The sequence below is a fragment of the Limulus polyphemus genome, unplaced genomic scaffold (assembly GCF_000517525.1).
Source record: "Limulus polyphemus unplaced genomic scaffold, Limulus_polyphemus-2.1.2 Scaffold984, whole genome shotgun sequence".
Lineage (NCBI taxonomy): Eukaryota > Metazoa > Arthropoda > Merostomata > Xiphosura > Limulidae > Limulus > Limulus polyphemus.
In genome coordinates this window covers 223,085-239,586 of record NW_013666594.1, presented here as the reverse complement: position 1 = coordinate 239,586, position 16,502 = coordinate 223,085, and the positions used below count along the sequence as shown (strand labels likewise).

At 31.3% G+C, this 16,502-nt stretch overlaps 1 protein-coding gene across 4 annotated transcripts in view; it reads left to right on the top strand.

Annotated features, from left to right (window-relative positions):
* The first annotated feature begins 205 nt into the window (after positions 1 to 205).
* The window catches only part of LOC106461550, a 99,689-nt gene continuing 83,392 nt past the window's right edge, over positions 206 to 16,502 (top strand). The window contains exons 1-3 of one of the 4 annotated variants that reach the window (XM_022388541.1): positions 206 to 248; positions 6,476 to 6,527; positions 15,212 to 15,236. In XM_022388541.1, the coding sequence (XP_022244249.1) occupies positions 6,488 to 6,527; positions 15,212 to 15,236 (65 nt within the window). In that variant the 5' untranslated portion in view covers positions 206 to 248; positions 6,476 to 6,487. The other 3 variants (XM_022388542.1, XM_022388540.1, XM_022388543.1) reach the window with 3 other exon arrangements.

Below are 16,502 nucleotides of genomic sequence, written 5' to 3'. Positions count from 1 at the left end.
GGAAAAATTAATTATATGTATTATAATACATATTATGTAATCTGAATAAACAAAAATATATTATTTCAATATTCTATTGATTAACTACTAACAATGATTGTACTTTTCGAACAATTGAACGTTTGTTCAAAGAATAATCTTAAATATTATTATTATAAAAATTTAATGAACAATTATTTTAAATCATTGATTTTTCCCCCTAGTGTTGAAACTTAAGGTGACGTCTACGTAAAGCCACGGTGGTTAACGTAAGTTCTTAGTATAATATAAAGTAGTACTAAACAAGAGGAAACATATTTTAGCATAAAATATTTGATTTAGGCTGATTGTTCAGGAAGAAATATTTTGAAAATGTAAGTTAAACGAATTCAACACACATATATATGTAAACTTTTTACTTTCTGTCTGTAACAGTATAAGATTGTGTTCTTATGCGCAATCTGTTTGTAATTTGTAAAGCAGTCGATGTTTGAGCTTACAAATTACAGTGTAACTTAAGTTACATTACATATGTCGATATATTCGTAGATTATGCCTAAGTTACTAGTAGTAGTATTACGAAACGAAGTGACAGTTTTATTGACAATTAATTATAATAATAAGTTAGCCAGTATGAGATTAATGTATTAATGAGGATTTATGTTTTGCTACTTATTTCTTTTTAGTATGTATTCTATAGATAATCTTTTTTTTATATACACATGGAAGCTTTAATTTTAATAACTGCTTGTATATGTTATTGTAGGCCCATGCTATAGAAACAGTTTTGCTTCAAAATGATGCATGAGTCTTGATAACTTATGAGGTTGATTTATAATTATAGTATTTATACTATAGGGTATTTGGAATTTTGCAAGAACAGAATTTTTCATTTTAGATCAATAGGAAACTTGCAATGTAATTTTCCCCAGTACAAAGCATTTAGTATGATTTCCTTGAAGCATTGCTTACAATCTTTTTTATGATGAATTTGCTATATCTTTTGGCCAAGACTATTTGCACTGCAAACAGTGCTAACAATACCAAAAGAGTGCTTATCTGCACTGCTAACACTGCTGTTTTCTACCACTTTGGCTATCTGCATGTATGATCAATTCTTGCAAGATTCATATTTGAATTAAATTTCTGACTTTCTTGATCATCATGAAATTAATATTAGGTTAGATCAAAAAATACTTTGTTCTACATATTTTCTGCCTCTAATTTTGAGAGTGGTAGATGCAAAATTGCAGCATCAAAAGTGTACAGTAGCAATATTTTTCTGTTCTTTGTCACCAAAAATGTGCTTCCTTGACATCTGGTTAAATATTTTATATATCTTGAGATTACTGTCTTATTTTGTGTACTTTGAGAGCAGAAACAGTTGGTGATAATCTCAGTATAAAGTTAACATTTTAAAGTGTTTAAACTGAAAAAATTTTGCTTTTACAAAAATTGATAAAGGTAAAATAAAAGTTTTTGCTCACTTCCTCATAAGTTTTGGTCAAAAGGTTTGTATAACAAAATTATTGTTATTATTTTTCTTTGGGGGGGGGGGGTTAGCTGATTTACAGTGAAGAAGATAAGACATCACTATTTCCCAGTAGATGATAAGATCAAGCTTTTACTTAAGCGCAAGGAAAGCTTTAAATGGGCAAAAAGTCTGTGAGCTGATTTAGGATTAGTTGATATGCAACCTTAGAAAAAAGCAATGTTCAGTAGCTTAACTTGCTAGCTAATCTTTTGTTTGGCACCTTATGAGAAACTTTTTTGAAAATCTATGTGCATCAATTCTACGCCCTTTCAAACATCTAGATAATAAGTAATCTACAAAAAAAGAAAGTATAATAGATTAATAAAGCAAGTTGTAAGCTAAGTGTCAAGACAGCAAATTTTTGGGTTATAAGGAACAGAAAAGTGATGAGTAAATACTGATATTTTACATTTTTGATGCAGTTTTTCATACCCCCCCCCTCAACCCAATGAAAATTTTAAAATTATAGGCAGCAAAGTTCACAGAAAAAGATGGGGGGGGGGGGTAATTCAAATCTGAATCTTGCAACCTACTGTAGCCTATTTTAATTTCTTCAAGAAAAACATTCCAATTTTGTATATATTGTAGCTCTGGTAAAAAGTTCTTAAAGACTTGGAGATAACTTGGTATTATGCTACAAGTTTACCTGCTAGTGTTTTCAATCTGTAACTTTTGCCATCTGCCACATCTTTCCTATGACAGGTTTGAAAAAAAAATTACCATGTCTCACCCAAAATGTCAGGTTAAACAGGTTAGAACAAAAATCAAAGATACTTCATTTTTGTTTTTGTACATCTTGAAATCATAATGGCTGTTGAACATAAAACAAACTTTTGCTTAAAAAAGAAAGAAAAAAAGGATTAACCAAAGTAACTGTAGTTCTAGTGTAACAGTTAAACCATGTTGTACTTATCACATCATCTAATAAATTGTTTAAAATTTTGCATTTTTTGTAAAAATGTGTCATTTCATCTTTATTGCCAAACTGTGCGAATAATAGTATGAAATATTTTAATAATTATTATAGCATTAAATATAAACTGCTTGTTTCACTATTACATACTCTTCTGAGGTACCCCAATTATTCATTAATTTCCTGCAGTTATTATAAAGTTGTACATTGTATTCCATCCAAACATCTTAATGTAATAATGTATTTTTAAACATGTAATTTGATAACATTGTTTGAAAATGTATTATAAACTTTGTTAAGTTTAGCAGAGCTAAGATAATTGTCTAATGATGAATTTCATGTGACTAATACAGTGCTTATAGCATGTAAATTAAACATTTCAGATACTTTATTAGATCATTAAGTTAGTTGTTTTTTCCCCCTATTCCTGGATATTTTTTCAGTTATAAGTTTTTTTTAGTTGTTGTTGTTGTTTTTTATAGAAAGCTTTGTTTCACAAAACTATACAAACTAGTATGGAATAAGCCATTATATGAATTTTCTTGAACACTTTTTTTCTTGTATGTTATACTGTTTATTGCCTTCTACAAAAGTTTTTATTTTCATTTCTGATGATAATAATAGAAAATATAGAAATCTTGAAAATTGGAAAATTTACATTTAAAAGTAAGAGCAGAATGTTAGGTTATTTTTTTTATTAGTATAGTTTGTTATTGAATGAATAAGATATGTTTTGACTTTTTTATTGATTCAGAAGATAATCTATGTGTGTGTGTGCAGTGGGTTTTGTGCTTCTGTGATAAAATCAGAGAATGCTTGCACAGAAGTTTTTTCTTCAGGTTTTTATCATCTTGACTTAACCTGTTTTTGTTTTCTCTTGACAGATGCTATCATTGTTTGTTTTTGTTTTAAAATAGAAATAATGAAGATTGGTGCAGTGAATGAAATTTATTTACACAAGCATTGGATTGTACTTAACCCATTCAACTATGAAACCATTGAGATACTTGTGACCCTCTTGGACTTTTCTTTGACACTACATAAGCACCATATAATAGCCCTTTATGCAATTTTTTTTCATTGTGTGTAGGATGAAGAGAAAGAGACTACTTCTCGAAGAACATCTTTTTTTGTGATAAATTTGATATTCTCTTTGTTGCATGTTTTTTTTACCATACGTGCATCTTTTTGGGTTGTAAATGAAGTGTATTATGGGACATCAACAAGCCTTTTGACCAATCAAGGATATTCTGACTCTCAACTTCCTTCAACAAATAGAAAACTATAGAAAAGTTATTAATACCCATACCAGCCATCTATGCTATACATTTTTACTTCAAGTTGGTTTCTCGTCATCATTAGATAGAAAACTAATTACTAACTCCAGCTCTGATCCCCAAGTATTCTTAAACTCGCTTCAACATGTAGAAAACTAATTACTACTCCAGCTCTGATCCCCCAAGTATTCTTAAACTCACTTCAACACACAAAACTAATTACTGACTCCAGCTCTGATCCCCCAAGTATTCTTAAACTCACTTCAACAAGTCAAAACTAGTTAACTCCAGCTCTGATCCTTCAGGTATTCTTAAACTCACTTCAACAAGTAGAAAACTAATTACTAACTCCAGCTCTGATACCCCCCCCCCCCCAAGTATTTTTAAACTTATGTAAAGTAGTAGCTTATGCCACTCTTGATGGCATATTGTTTTATCCCAAGAGGTGACAAGGGACCTTTTGGTTCATTTATGTTGTCCAATTTTCTACTTCCATTATACTTCAAATTAGAATACAGTTATTTTCTTATATCCGCCCTGTCCTCTGCAAAATACTAATTCTTTATTCTCTTAAACCCTTAATGTAGCACCTTCTACCACACCTTAAGGAAAACTATTCAGTTAGAGACTTATTTAATCTTTCCATATCTTAGACTTTTTAGCCAGTGATTTTCTACTTTCAGTATTCAACATGAAAAATTCTGTGATATCAGTCTTGCTAATTTTCAATACTTCACTTAGACTGCCTTTGACTTTTTAGCTGCAGCATAGTGGCTCATAGAATGGCTCTGAGTTTTTTTTTTCAAGTAAAAACTTTTAGCTCATATTTCTGTCATCTTTTTACTGATTTGAGATGTAATTACAGTTTTGGACTCAGGAGGTCAAACCCTTTCAATTTGAGGGTAAGCTGATGGGTAGTAAAATCAAATTGGATATACATGCACCCCACACTTGGTATTGTTGCCACACAAAAATATACTTAATAGAAAGGAAAGAGGTCTCATAGATTAATTTACTCTATTCCTGCCTAAAAGAATTTCAAGTTATCTGGCAATTGAATATTCCCTTTTATTTCTTTTCATGAGAAAATAAGGTTCAACCTATCTCCAAAAACTGTTCCAGTAGTTCATCTTTGAACCTTCTTCTACCACTCAGTATTTTTCCAGAGATAAGGGGATCAAAGCTATAATACTCCGAATGAGTCATAACTAGTGACTTTTACAGGGAAACCATAGTATCTTTAGACTTGCAGTTGATATTGCTGAATAGGGTCCAAAATTTTGTAAATTTACCATTTACATTAGAACATTGCCTCAAAGGCTTAAGAGTTGTATCAAACAATGCCACAAGATAATTTTCCTTATCTATGTAATTAAGAGAACTCCCTATCTAAATTGTGTGTGTAATTGATATTATGATAACCCACAAGTACAACTTTGTACTTACCACAATTCAATTTCTGTGTTTTTCCAACCATTGTCCAATATATTCCTTCTTATGATAGTTTTTTTTTATTTACAGATTTTTAATTCAAGTGTAATTCTTTGAAAAGTCATTAGACAAGAAACAAAATATTGTTTATATTAACTTGTTTTATAAAGGTTTTTATCCAGGTATTTTTAACAGTAACTCATCAGGAACATCATAAGCAGGCAGAATTAAAGCAAACATGGCTTTAATTAAGTTACTTCTGTATTTTATGTGCATATGGTTCAAGTTTGTTCAAGTATTAATGTTTAACTGTTCTACAACCAGATATATTGTATTACCAGGAACTGGGAAAATTTGATGAAATATCAAAAATTCTGTATTTATTGATTTATATTTTATTGAAGAAAGGCCATATATAATTGAATTCAGTATGAAAAAAACTTATCCAAGTACACCCCTATGATCCCTGGGAATAGAAATCGTGACTGTATGAAGGACAACCCTGTTGTAACGAAAGGGTTAAATTGTTACTGTTGTTAAAGGTTTATGATCTGGTGGAAAATAATTTTGTACTTGTGCACAGTATAAGATTTTTATTTTGTTGAGCAACTACTTTGTGTGTTTACATCAGCAGTATGTTACTTGTTTTTTCTATCACGTGTGTATTTTATTCTCCAAAGCAGCTGTTTGATTCATGTTTCTATGTACTTTTAAACTCTAAAGCAGCTGTTTTACTCATGCTGATGCTTCAATTTGCTGTTTGAATTACATTGTTTTGTAAGTCCATTTTCTTCAAGGTGTATACGTAGGTCTACATATTTATAACTTCCAGAGTTAGCAAATAAATAAATAATTATCTATGATCTTGTGAAATTTTTTGACTCAACAACAAGGTCAAAATAGCCAGTATTATTAGAGCTTATAGATGCCATCTGAACAAAATGCTGGTTGCATAAAATTTATCAAGAAACACAAAACAGTAGTAGTTGTTAGCCGGAGAAAAAAAATAATCTATTATACTACTGTATGTACATTGTGTGTATAAAGGTTCAACAAGCACATGTACCTTCCTTTCTGTGATACTGACAAAACAGAATTACAAGTGTATTTTTACATTTTATTAAACAATAATGTTAACACTGCAGTGTTATGAATATGTTTTAGATTTTTTGTTATTCCCTAAAGTTATGAATTATGTGTTAAGTTATAGTACTCATATAAATAGTTAACTAATAAATAGCAATTAATGTGATGGCTTGTTGACTTTATTGTGAGAAAGAGTTGAGTTTTTAATTGACATATTTGGTTATATAAAATGAGGATAATGTTTCTTGTAAACAGTAAACCTGTGTGATGAGCAAACGACTTCTTGCCAGAGGAAGATATCCAAAAGGTAACTTATGTCACTTTATAGATTAGTTTAATGAAGTTTTGATTAATACTTAAAGATGAAGCCTAACCTATATTTTGATTTGCCATGTGTCACTAAGTTCTACAAGTGGTGAATCAAATGATAGGTTGGGCTTTGTACTTAGCATTTCAACAAGCTTGCCTACTAAATAATTCGGAGGAAATAAGCTAGTAGATTCAATATTACTTATTTTTATAATAAATACAGGTTTGCTGTTTTGCGTAAAAAGATGATATATTTAATACTTAAGGTCTTTGTTATCCACATTTTTTAATAAAACATTATTTATTTATTGGTCCATTTACATGTGAGAGCTGTAAGAAATATTTTTGCATCCACATTAATCCGTAGCTTCATCCATATAGTGTTTACTTTGTAGAATTAACTATTACACATTTGCCTAATTCCTTGGAACCTTACCATAATTTCTTTCTGACCTGGTACATGCTGCCTTAATTGTTTTTCTATGGTGGAACACACACATTAGGTGATTTGAAACTCTGTGTCAATTTTAACATAAATTATGCCTAAATAACATGTTTTTCTTAAAATGTCATATCATAGATATCATGTATAGGTAGCAGGAGAAACTGCTAGAAATGTTATGAAAATAACTATTTAACATATTTTGGGAAAACAAGGGACCTATTGGTCTATTTCAGCTGGCCCATCCTCTAAACTGAACTAAAACTATTAAATAACTAAATTTAAAAATAAGTCTTAAAGCTAGCCCTTATCATTCATATAATTATCAAACTTTCTCTTCAACTCACTTAAATTTACTGACTCCACAACATCTGAAGGCAACCATTCTAAAGGACAAACACCCTGTTAGAAAAATAAAACTGTCTTAGCCGAAGATGACTCCTATCCAGCCAAACCTTGTCACTTAGTCTTACTATTCTCTCTGTTAAGTATGAAAAAGATGATGCATCAAAACTGTCACACCTTTAACACCTCAATCAGATTCCCTCTAACTCTTCTTTTTTGAAGAGAAAATTTGAGAGACCTCAACCTCTCCTTGTATGACAACCCCTCCATCCCAGGCATGATTCTAGTAACCTTCCTCTGAACCCTTTCCAACAATTCAGTGTCTTTCCTAAGGTAAGGAGCTCAAGACTGAACACGATCCTCCAAATGTGGCCTAACCGGTGACATATACAAAGAAATTATAACCTCTTTATACTTGTATTTAATTTTACTGTATATACAACCTAAAATCCTATTTGCCATACTACTAGCAACAGCACACTGATTCAACCATTACATCAAGATTCCCTTCTTTCATGACACTGTTAAGGTTATTCCCATTATTCTTCTTATAATTCAAATTATGATAATCCACATGCATTATCTTGCATTGATTATAATTAAAACCCATTTGTAATTTATTTGCCCTACTCACTAAATGATCTAAATACTTTTGTAAATCAGCAGCATCCTCTTCACAGCTTGCAACACCCAAGACCTTAATATCATCGGGAAATTTAAGCAATTTATTGACCATTCCTTCATTTATGCCATTGATGTAAAACAAAAGGAGAACTCGTCCTAAAACTGAGCCCTGAGGTACCACACTTGTGACATTAATCCAGTTTAACTGAACTCCATTTATAACAACCCTCTGCTTTCTTTCATCCAGCCACTCTTCTATCCAATTAGCTAACTTATCCCACACACCTATAGATACGATTTTTTTTACAAGCCTTTTATGTGAAACCTTATTAAAGGTTTTCTGACAGTCCAGATACACCAAACCTTCACCCTCATCTACATAAAAAGTAACCTTTTCAAAGAATGTGAAAAAAATTTGTAAGGCAAGATTTTCTCTTAGTGAAACCAAGTTGACTATCAAATAAAATTATAAACTTTGTTAAATGGCTTTGCAAAGCATCTTTTATCAGACTTTCCAAAACTTTTCGCACAACTGATGTAAGACTAATGGGCCTATAATTACTGGGACAATTTTTATCACCTCCCTTGAAAAGAGGAGCAGTATTAGCTAACTTCCAATCCTCTGGTACCTGCCCACCATTCAAAGACTTACAAAAAATGGTAGAAAGTGGCTGACATATCCAATCTTTAGCTCCTTCAAAACCCTTGGGGAATATTATCTGGCTCGGGAGCTTTATCCTTCTTTAAACTTCCCAATTTTTTTCTTAACCAGCTCAGAATTAATGCAGTTATCTTGTTCAATGTTGTTTCCATCTATCAACTGTCCATAAGTAAAAACTGGAGAAAAAGCAGAATTTAATAAAATACATATCTCATAATCAACAGGTGCAAGCCTTCCTTTATCATCCCTCTATGGTCCTACCCCATCCTAACATTTTGTTTACCCTTAATGTATTTAAATAAATCTTTACTTTTAATTTGTACATTTTCAGCCAAACTGTTTTTCATGCATCCTTTGGATGTCCTAATTTCCTGTTTGACCAACTTTCTTGATCTTCTAAATTTCCCATCATACCAGTCATTTTTAAGTTTCTTAAATTTAATATGCTTTTCTTTAATTTTATCTCTTATACCCTTTGCGAGCCAACCTGGTTTTGTAATTGCAGCCACTGGTGTTTACAGATGCTACAGCTCATTAATAAGTACAAAAGTATGTTAGGCCAACTTTGTTTTGATATGTAGGTAAAGCACAGTTTATTTGAAACTTTGCAGATTACGATTATAAGCCTTAACTTCTTAGGTTATTTTTTTCACTATGAAGGCTATAAAGTACTCTGACTTTCTCAGTGTTCTAGGTATTTATTTTTTCATCAAGCTAACGTTTGATTTGCACTACCACCAGCAAAACGATGTTTTTAAAGCTTTGTGTAATCGACCTTAGTTTATTAAGCATAAAAATGTTTGTAGTTTGAATTATTTTAGGCATTTTAAAGTCAAAATCAGTTGTGAGAAATTGCATTAACTGTGACTGAAAAAACTAATTAAATAACTTTTGTTTTGCAAAAAACTTGAAATAACTACATGTATACTAACATTTTTTGAAGAGACAAATAAAGGTTTAAAACTATACTTTATTTAAAGCTGTTAAGGAAGTTCAAGATTCAGTTTAATCAGATCAAAAGACGCACTGTAACTTTGTATTTATAGTTTTATCAACTTATATTGGATTGAGTAATAAAAAAAAGATTAAAAATGTTGGAAAGAAAATTTAGAATAAGGAGTTAGTGGGAAAATATCCACTTTGAACTATCTTCACTATCGTAGGAAAAAAAGATTAAATTAATTTGATAATTTTTTATATGGATGAAAAATAATAATTGAATGGGTTACATGTTTAATCATGAAAGAGGGCCAATCATTGCTTAATGGTAAGTGTGCCAAACTGTGAATTGAGAGGCTTGTGGTCTGATATCATAAGATCCCACTCTGAATTTTGAAACTGTAGGTACTTTATAAGAACAACATTTAAGTCCCACTGTAAAATTAGTATAGACCAAGAGATGGTGGTGGATACTGTTGACTAGTTCATCAGTTCAAAATTAAGGGTGCCTAGCAAACAAACAGCTAATTTTATAAGATGAATTAAAATTTTCAAATGAAAAGAGAAAATTATGATGTGTTTTGTAATGAAATATGTGGATCATATTGCATATCAGCAGTTGGTATGTGTTATAAGAATAAGTTTAGTAAATTACATTTTAAGTTGGTAACACATTGCATTTGGTAATCTTTTAGCAGTTTGTCTGTGGGTTTTTAGTCTGTTTTACTTCACCATATAGTAACCTAAATTAGCAGTATTATTGTTGTGGTAAAATATAGTGCAGGAACATGAATATAATGAGATGTATATATATTAATAATTACCATGTTTGAAATTAAATGTTTCAAAGTAGTCTAGTGTTGATAATTTCCGAAGAAAAAGAGTATTCAGATATATGTTACTTCTGCTATTACCTTTAGTATACTTTTTTTTTTTGTGAGGGGGTGGGGGATGCCAAAAACTGAACCTTTTTATGCCTTTTTTTTCATTTTATCCTAACTGTGATTTGCAAGTTTGTAATACTCTTACCTGCACGTAATTCCATTAGAACATTTTTGTAATCTGTCATGTATTTTATACCCTCTGTTGGTATAATCTCATAACCAATTTCCTTCTCTTATGTTGTACTACCTTTATTTGACTTTCAGTTGTACTTTCCTAGCTCTTCATGTTTACATTTTCTCATTATTGTGTGCATTCACCATGTGTTTGATTTGGTTAAACTTTTGTTCTGTGATTACCTTTTAATACTCTTGTGTGTGTAGTTGTTTCTTGTTTCATTGTGTAAATAATCTTTTTTCTTTCCATCTTCTAACCTGCTTTGCAGAAATGTTAATGGTTTTTGATTGGAAGTTTAGTTTAGACATGGATTTATTCCTTCTACATATACTGTTGACATTGTGGGTTTTTGTTGGTGATACTTAATGTATAATTAATGTCCTTGTCTTCTGCCCACATTTTTGTAGGGAGTCAAGTGGGTTCTTCTCCTTATGCATAACAGTTTCTCTTTGATTCTTTTATGGGAAATAGCTTGGGTATCTTGGGAGCATTAGTGTTTTAGATTTTAAATATCACAAAATTTTGAGATTTGGGGGATGTATCTTTTTCAGATTTGATTCAGAATTAATAGTAACTGACTGTTTGCCAGAAGTTAGAGACTGAACCTGTTAATCTTCTGGGTTCCCTTATGCAATTTTGTCAGAGGTTTTGGACATTCATTACCTGTCATACTACACCCTCACCTGATGTTATTCTTCAGACTGATAATTTTTTTTATAGTTTGAAAACTACAGAGGTTTTTCTTTTCCCACATGGACATCCTCAAATTTGACTTCTTGGGTAAGCAGATTCCATAGACAGTATATTTCAGTGTTTGTTTGTCTTGTATTGGATTTGGAGATCTCAAATGAATTTTCCTTTCTAATTTTGACACAATTTACGTGAGTCTACACCCTTCAGTGTGTGATATTGTTTGGTCTAGTTAACTTACAACTGTGGATATGCATTGTCATGTGATACTTTGGCAGAGAAACTATTGTTGTTTCTTTATGATTGCCATACTGTGAAACTGTGACCTTCTTTATTGTATTTGGTACTTCTGAAGATACTATTGTACAAATTATTTCTTTAGAGCATTTTTTCTTTACTAGTTACATATGGTTCCCAGATTTAAAGATGGTGATTTGGACATGATTCTTACTCTTTAGAACTTATTGCTGACATCTGTTTTGGCTTTATCTTCTACCTTGGGATATTCTTGTTTCCAGTTCCTAGCTAGGTCCCTTGGCAAGATGACCTTCTTGATTTAATCAGGAACATGTAGATGACTTGGAACTTGGGTGAAAGATTGGAAGGGTTTGTGGGTCTTTGTAACATTGCATTAGTAATGAACATTGGATTTTTTTCATTTTGAAAGAGGGACTGGAATTCATGTAAGACTGCCATCCTTCTTTTCTGCTGGTCCCCATTTCATTTCATTGGTTGACAAACCATTTACAAGCTATACTTTTACTAGCAAAGTCATTGGATAACTAAAACGTTCTTTGTACACCTTTTTTTTTCATATTTCTATTCCTCTTATTTTTCATCATTTTATTATTTTTGTTAATGAGAAATGGGTTTTTATAATCTGCATTCACCCTTTTTGTCTGCTTTGTGCTTCATATGTGTTCATCGAAATTGCCAGTGCCCTGACCTTGGGCTTATTTTCATAGATGGACAACATTTCATCAATGCTAATGCATTGAATAAGTTCTGGCTTCTTCCTAGGCTTGACTCCAGTTTGCTAGCAGTGAAAAGTTAATATAATCACAAGGATAGTATGAATCAGAAAGAATATCTGCATAACACCCCCACCTAAGTGTTTCGTTTTTTGTTGTTTTTTATGGAAGTTTGCAATTTCACTTTGATATTTGGTTCACTAGGAATCACTGATGCTATTGCTTGTCACAACCTCTTTTTGATTGGACTCGGATGGTAGTAGATCTGGTTATGTGCCATCTGTATGTACTTAAATGGAACTTGGACTTAGATTTCTCACAAATGTATTTTGATCAGATGTTTCTTCTTTCCTAGAACTCAGTCAATTTTGTGTTAATGTAGGATTTATGCTGTTGCTGAACAGGTTATAAAGTAAAAGCTAGTGATAATATTCATCAATAAATTCTCCAAATTGTGGCACAAGTCTTTCTTACCTGCCCAGTCTGGACTTTGAACTGAATAAATCATCAGTCAACATACAGTACGACACACATGACACTTTTCATCTTTCTCCTGTTTGAAATGATTATCTGTCATACATGTGATATTTGTTGCACACGTCAGGCTGTACTCCATTGGAACAGCATTTAGTCTACAGACACACAATTCTAAAAATGTGGGGTTCGATACCTTGCTGTGGACCAACCAACCACTTCAGGCTATGTTACAGTAAGTAGTTAGTAGCATATTATGTTTTTATGTGCCAGCTGTAATTCAGAGTGGTTAATGAGTTTAATAGTAATGTTGTGGATATGCAGTTAGGAGTTAAATGAATGTGTAATGTTTTTCTAGAGGCTGTATATGTGAACACTAGAAAAACCAAAAAAATATAACACAGTGGAGAACGGCGTGTAAAAATAGAAGAAGAAATGGTAAAGCTCTAACCAAGGATAAAATCGGGATTTGGACAAACAAACCCAAGTGGCTCGGAGGAGTTGAAAATGAGGATGGCACTGTGCAGAAGAAATAGTGTTGTATTGTATATGTAAATGACATGGAAAGGTTACTGGAAAAATACAATGCTATGTCTGAACTTTGAAAAAATAGTAAAACTGAAAGTAGTTACATTAATTGAATATAAATTAATGACAGTTAAATTGGCTGCTTTGACTAATATAAATGAGAAATTCTCCAAACAATTTCCACTGAAAATTAGATAAATTTCTAAAAAAAGGCTTAGTTCAGTGTGAAGCCCCTGGGAACAACATAATCCAAGGTATTCCTGGTTATATCCAAATATATTTATAATTTTACTGAAGTTTTGTCGATTGGGTCCCATATCAGTGTTCTGGAGCTCTAGGCTGTTAAGAATGTTTATTCTAATTATCGGGATACCTTATTGTTTGCTATTGGCCAAGTGACAACAATATTGCTGTAGCTTATATCAACAGGTTGCATGATGTTTCCTTAGCAAAGAAGTTGTGTTTCATGTTTTATGCCCATTTTCAGTTATTGCTGTGTAAGCTTTGTTGTACACCAGGAGTTGTAAATTTCCTGGTTGATGAACTATCATATCCCTGTATATCTTTCATGTGTAGTGATCTATATATCTCTACTTTTATACCGTTTTGCTCAGATTGTGGAATATCCTATGATAGACCTGTTTGACACTTTTTTTTGAACCACAATTCACCATTTTTATTTTTTGGTGTCTCGTTTATTTGCTGTTTCAGTGGTTGATGGATGATTCTAGCATTTAATTTCTCGGAAGAGGCTCAACATGTTTGTCCTTGTTGTAATGCTGTAGAACAGTATAATAAATGGTGATTGGCTTAAACAATTCAATAATAGACCTTTGTTTTTTTGTTCTTTTTATTTAATTTGCATATTTATGTAAGATCTACCATCTGGCACAGGTTTTTTGTGGCATTTCGTTGGATGGCGCTATGTTTCTTGCTTAATTTATGAGGGAAAGTTTGTCAGTTTCTACAGTGACAGTTATCAGGCAACACTCAGACATTCTCTTACTTGTCAAATAAATCATTCTTTGTCACTGCATTTCAAGTATCATTTAAGTCCCTCAGTGTGTTTCATTGTCCTTTTGTTATAGTTCTTCTGACTAGGATATCATTTTGATTTTCGAAGATACACTTCTAGTTGCTTATTTTGATTTGTTCATGTTTGTAGTTACATGGGTTGTTATACTTATATTACAGAAGTTTTTGTTGAAGAACGTTAATTTGTGTGTTTTGTTACTTGTTTGCCGGTAAGTCAAGAATGTGTAGTTCCAGTTATAGTTTATGCAGTATTATGAATGTATTTCTATTTTAATAGTAGGTGCCATTTAATATAGTTGTGTGAGTTTATCCTGAAGATTTTTTCCAAGTAGGTTTTAGAAGTCTCCACACACATCTTCATGTTTCATAACCTTTGTCAGCCTTCTTTATTGACTAGTTGACTGAGCCCTTTTTATTTTATTTGATTGGCTCTCATGCAAAGATCCCAGGTCTCTGTGTGAGGATGTGGGATGGATGGAATAGCCTCCTGAGGAAGCCTAATGCTTGTGACTACTTCTCCAATTTCCTTGACATATGGGTGTTTGGGGATGTTTTTCTGAAACTTCTAAACTCAAGGGGTGTTATTCAGTAGTATAATTCACATGCTATTTCAGTGATTGGCTTAAACAATTCAGTAAGAGACTTAGGCAATTCATTAATAAAAGGTTTGGATCAAATTCTAATGGGAGTAAGATTTATACAACATAAAAAGGAAGTGGAGAAATAACTACAAAGTTCAGTTACACAAGGTAATAGTAAAGGTATCTTATTGTCTTTAATGTCAGTTATAAGATATATCAATATTTGTAGATATTCTGGATATGTTGGCAGATAATGAATTGAAATTTTAACTGAATTTTTTATTAGCATTTGCATATTTGAGAAATTTTTCTCAGCATATTGCTTTATTTCAGCACCTAACCAGGCACCCAGTACAAGGTATGTGCAGTCAAGTTTGGTAAAGTTTGCATCATTCTTTGTCATGTTGTAGATTTTATCATAATACGTATCTAATATGTGGATAAAACATGAATTATTATTTTTTCTTCTTCATATGGTAATGATTCTCAGAAACATTTTAATCAGATATTATTTTCTTGGTCTTGCGTATAATGTTAAAATAATAAATAAACAACATACAATTTTAAAATCGATTCACAATTTAAAACATTTCTAAAATGGGGACTTAAACATGTTTCGATGTTTACCTGAACATGATGTGGTAAACGTCAAAACATACAGAGCCCACATTTTAGAAATGTTTTTAATTGTGTATCAATTTTAATATTGTGTATTGTTTATTTATTATTTTAACATTATAATCAGTTTACTATAAAATGTAGGTAAATTTTAATAAACTAAACATTTGTGGAACCACAACTTTCTAGTCATAAAGGTTATTTTAAAGACTGAGTAGTATAGTTAGGAAGTATAAGTAGTTTATATTTTTGTACATTTTTGTTATAAGTTGTTAAATAAAATATGGTTTTTTGTACCTTAATTTCCACATAATCTTAGAGCAAATCAGGTAAAAGATTATTTTGATTCTTACTATACTGTGTTTTCATAAGATGGATAATTAAAAGTTTTAACAATCGGAAGAAGGGGAATTAAAATTTATGATAATATTGTATATCAAAGAAGACCATAGCCTAATGATTATCAACTTAGCTAGAATATAAGTGTTTAAGCTGGTTAATGTATATTTTTCATCTTTTAACCACAATATTTCATTAAACAAAAGGAATCTTCAGTAGCTGCAGCCATAATTAGATCTCAAATTGGTCAAGAGATGGAACTATGAGCTAAAAGTTTATACTTGAAAAAAAGATCTTGGAGCCATCATTCTCTGAGCCACAATGCCGTGGCTAAAACGTTTGAGACTGTCTAGATTTCTAGCAAGCTCAAGTAATAAAATATTTTCATTTTATCTTATTGTGCATTTAGGCTGCACAGTTGCATTAGAGCATTGTAACTTAGGAATTCCTATAAAGACATTAATGTTTAATGTTCATTATAATTATATACTGAATCTGAATTTCATAATCTAGTTGACACAAGATTGACTAAATCATTTTAGTAAGAACTCATTGAAACTTGTGAGATTCCTTTTGTGAAATAAAATGTTGTATTTTATTCTAAAGTATGAATACTTGTAAATTTTAAAACTATAATAATTATATTTGATAGGTTGTTTAGGCAGAG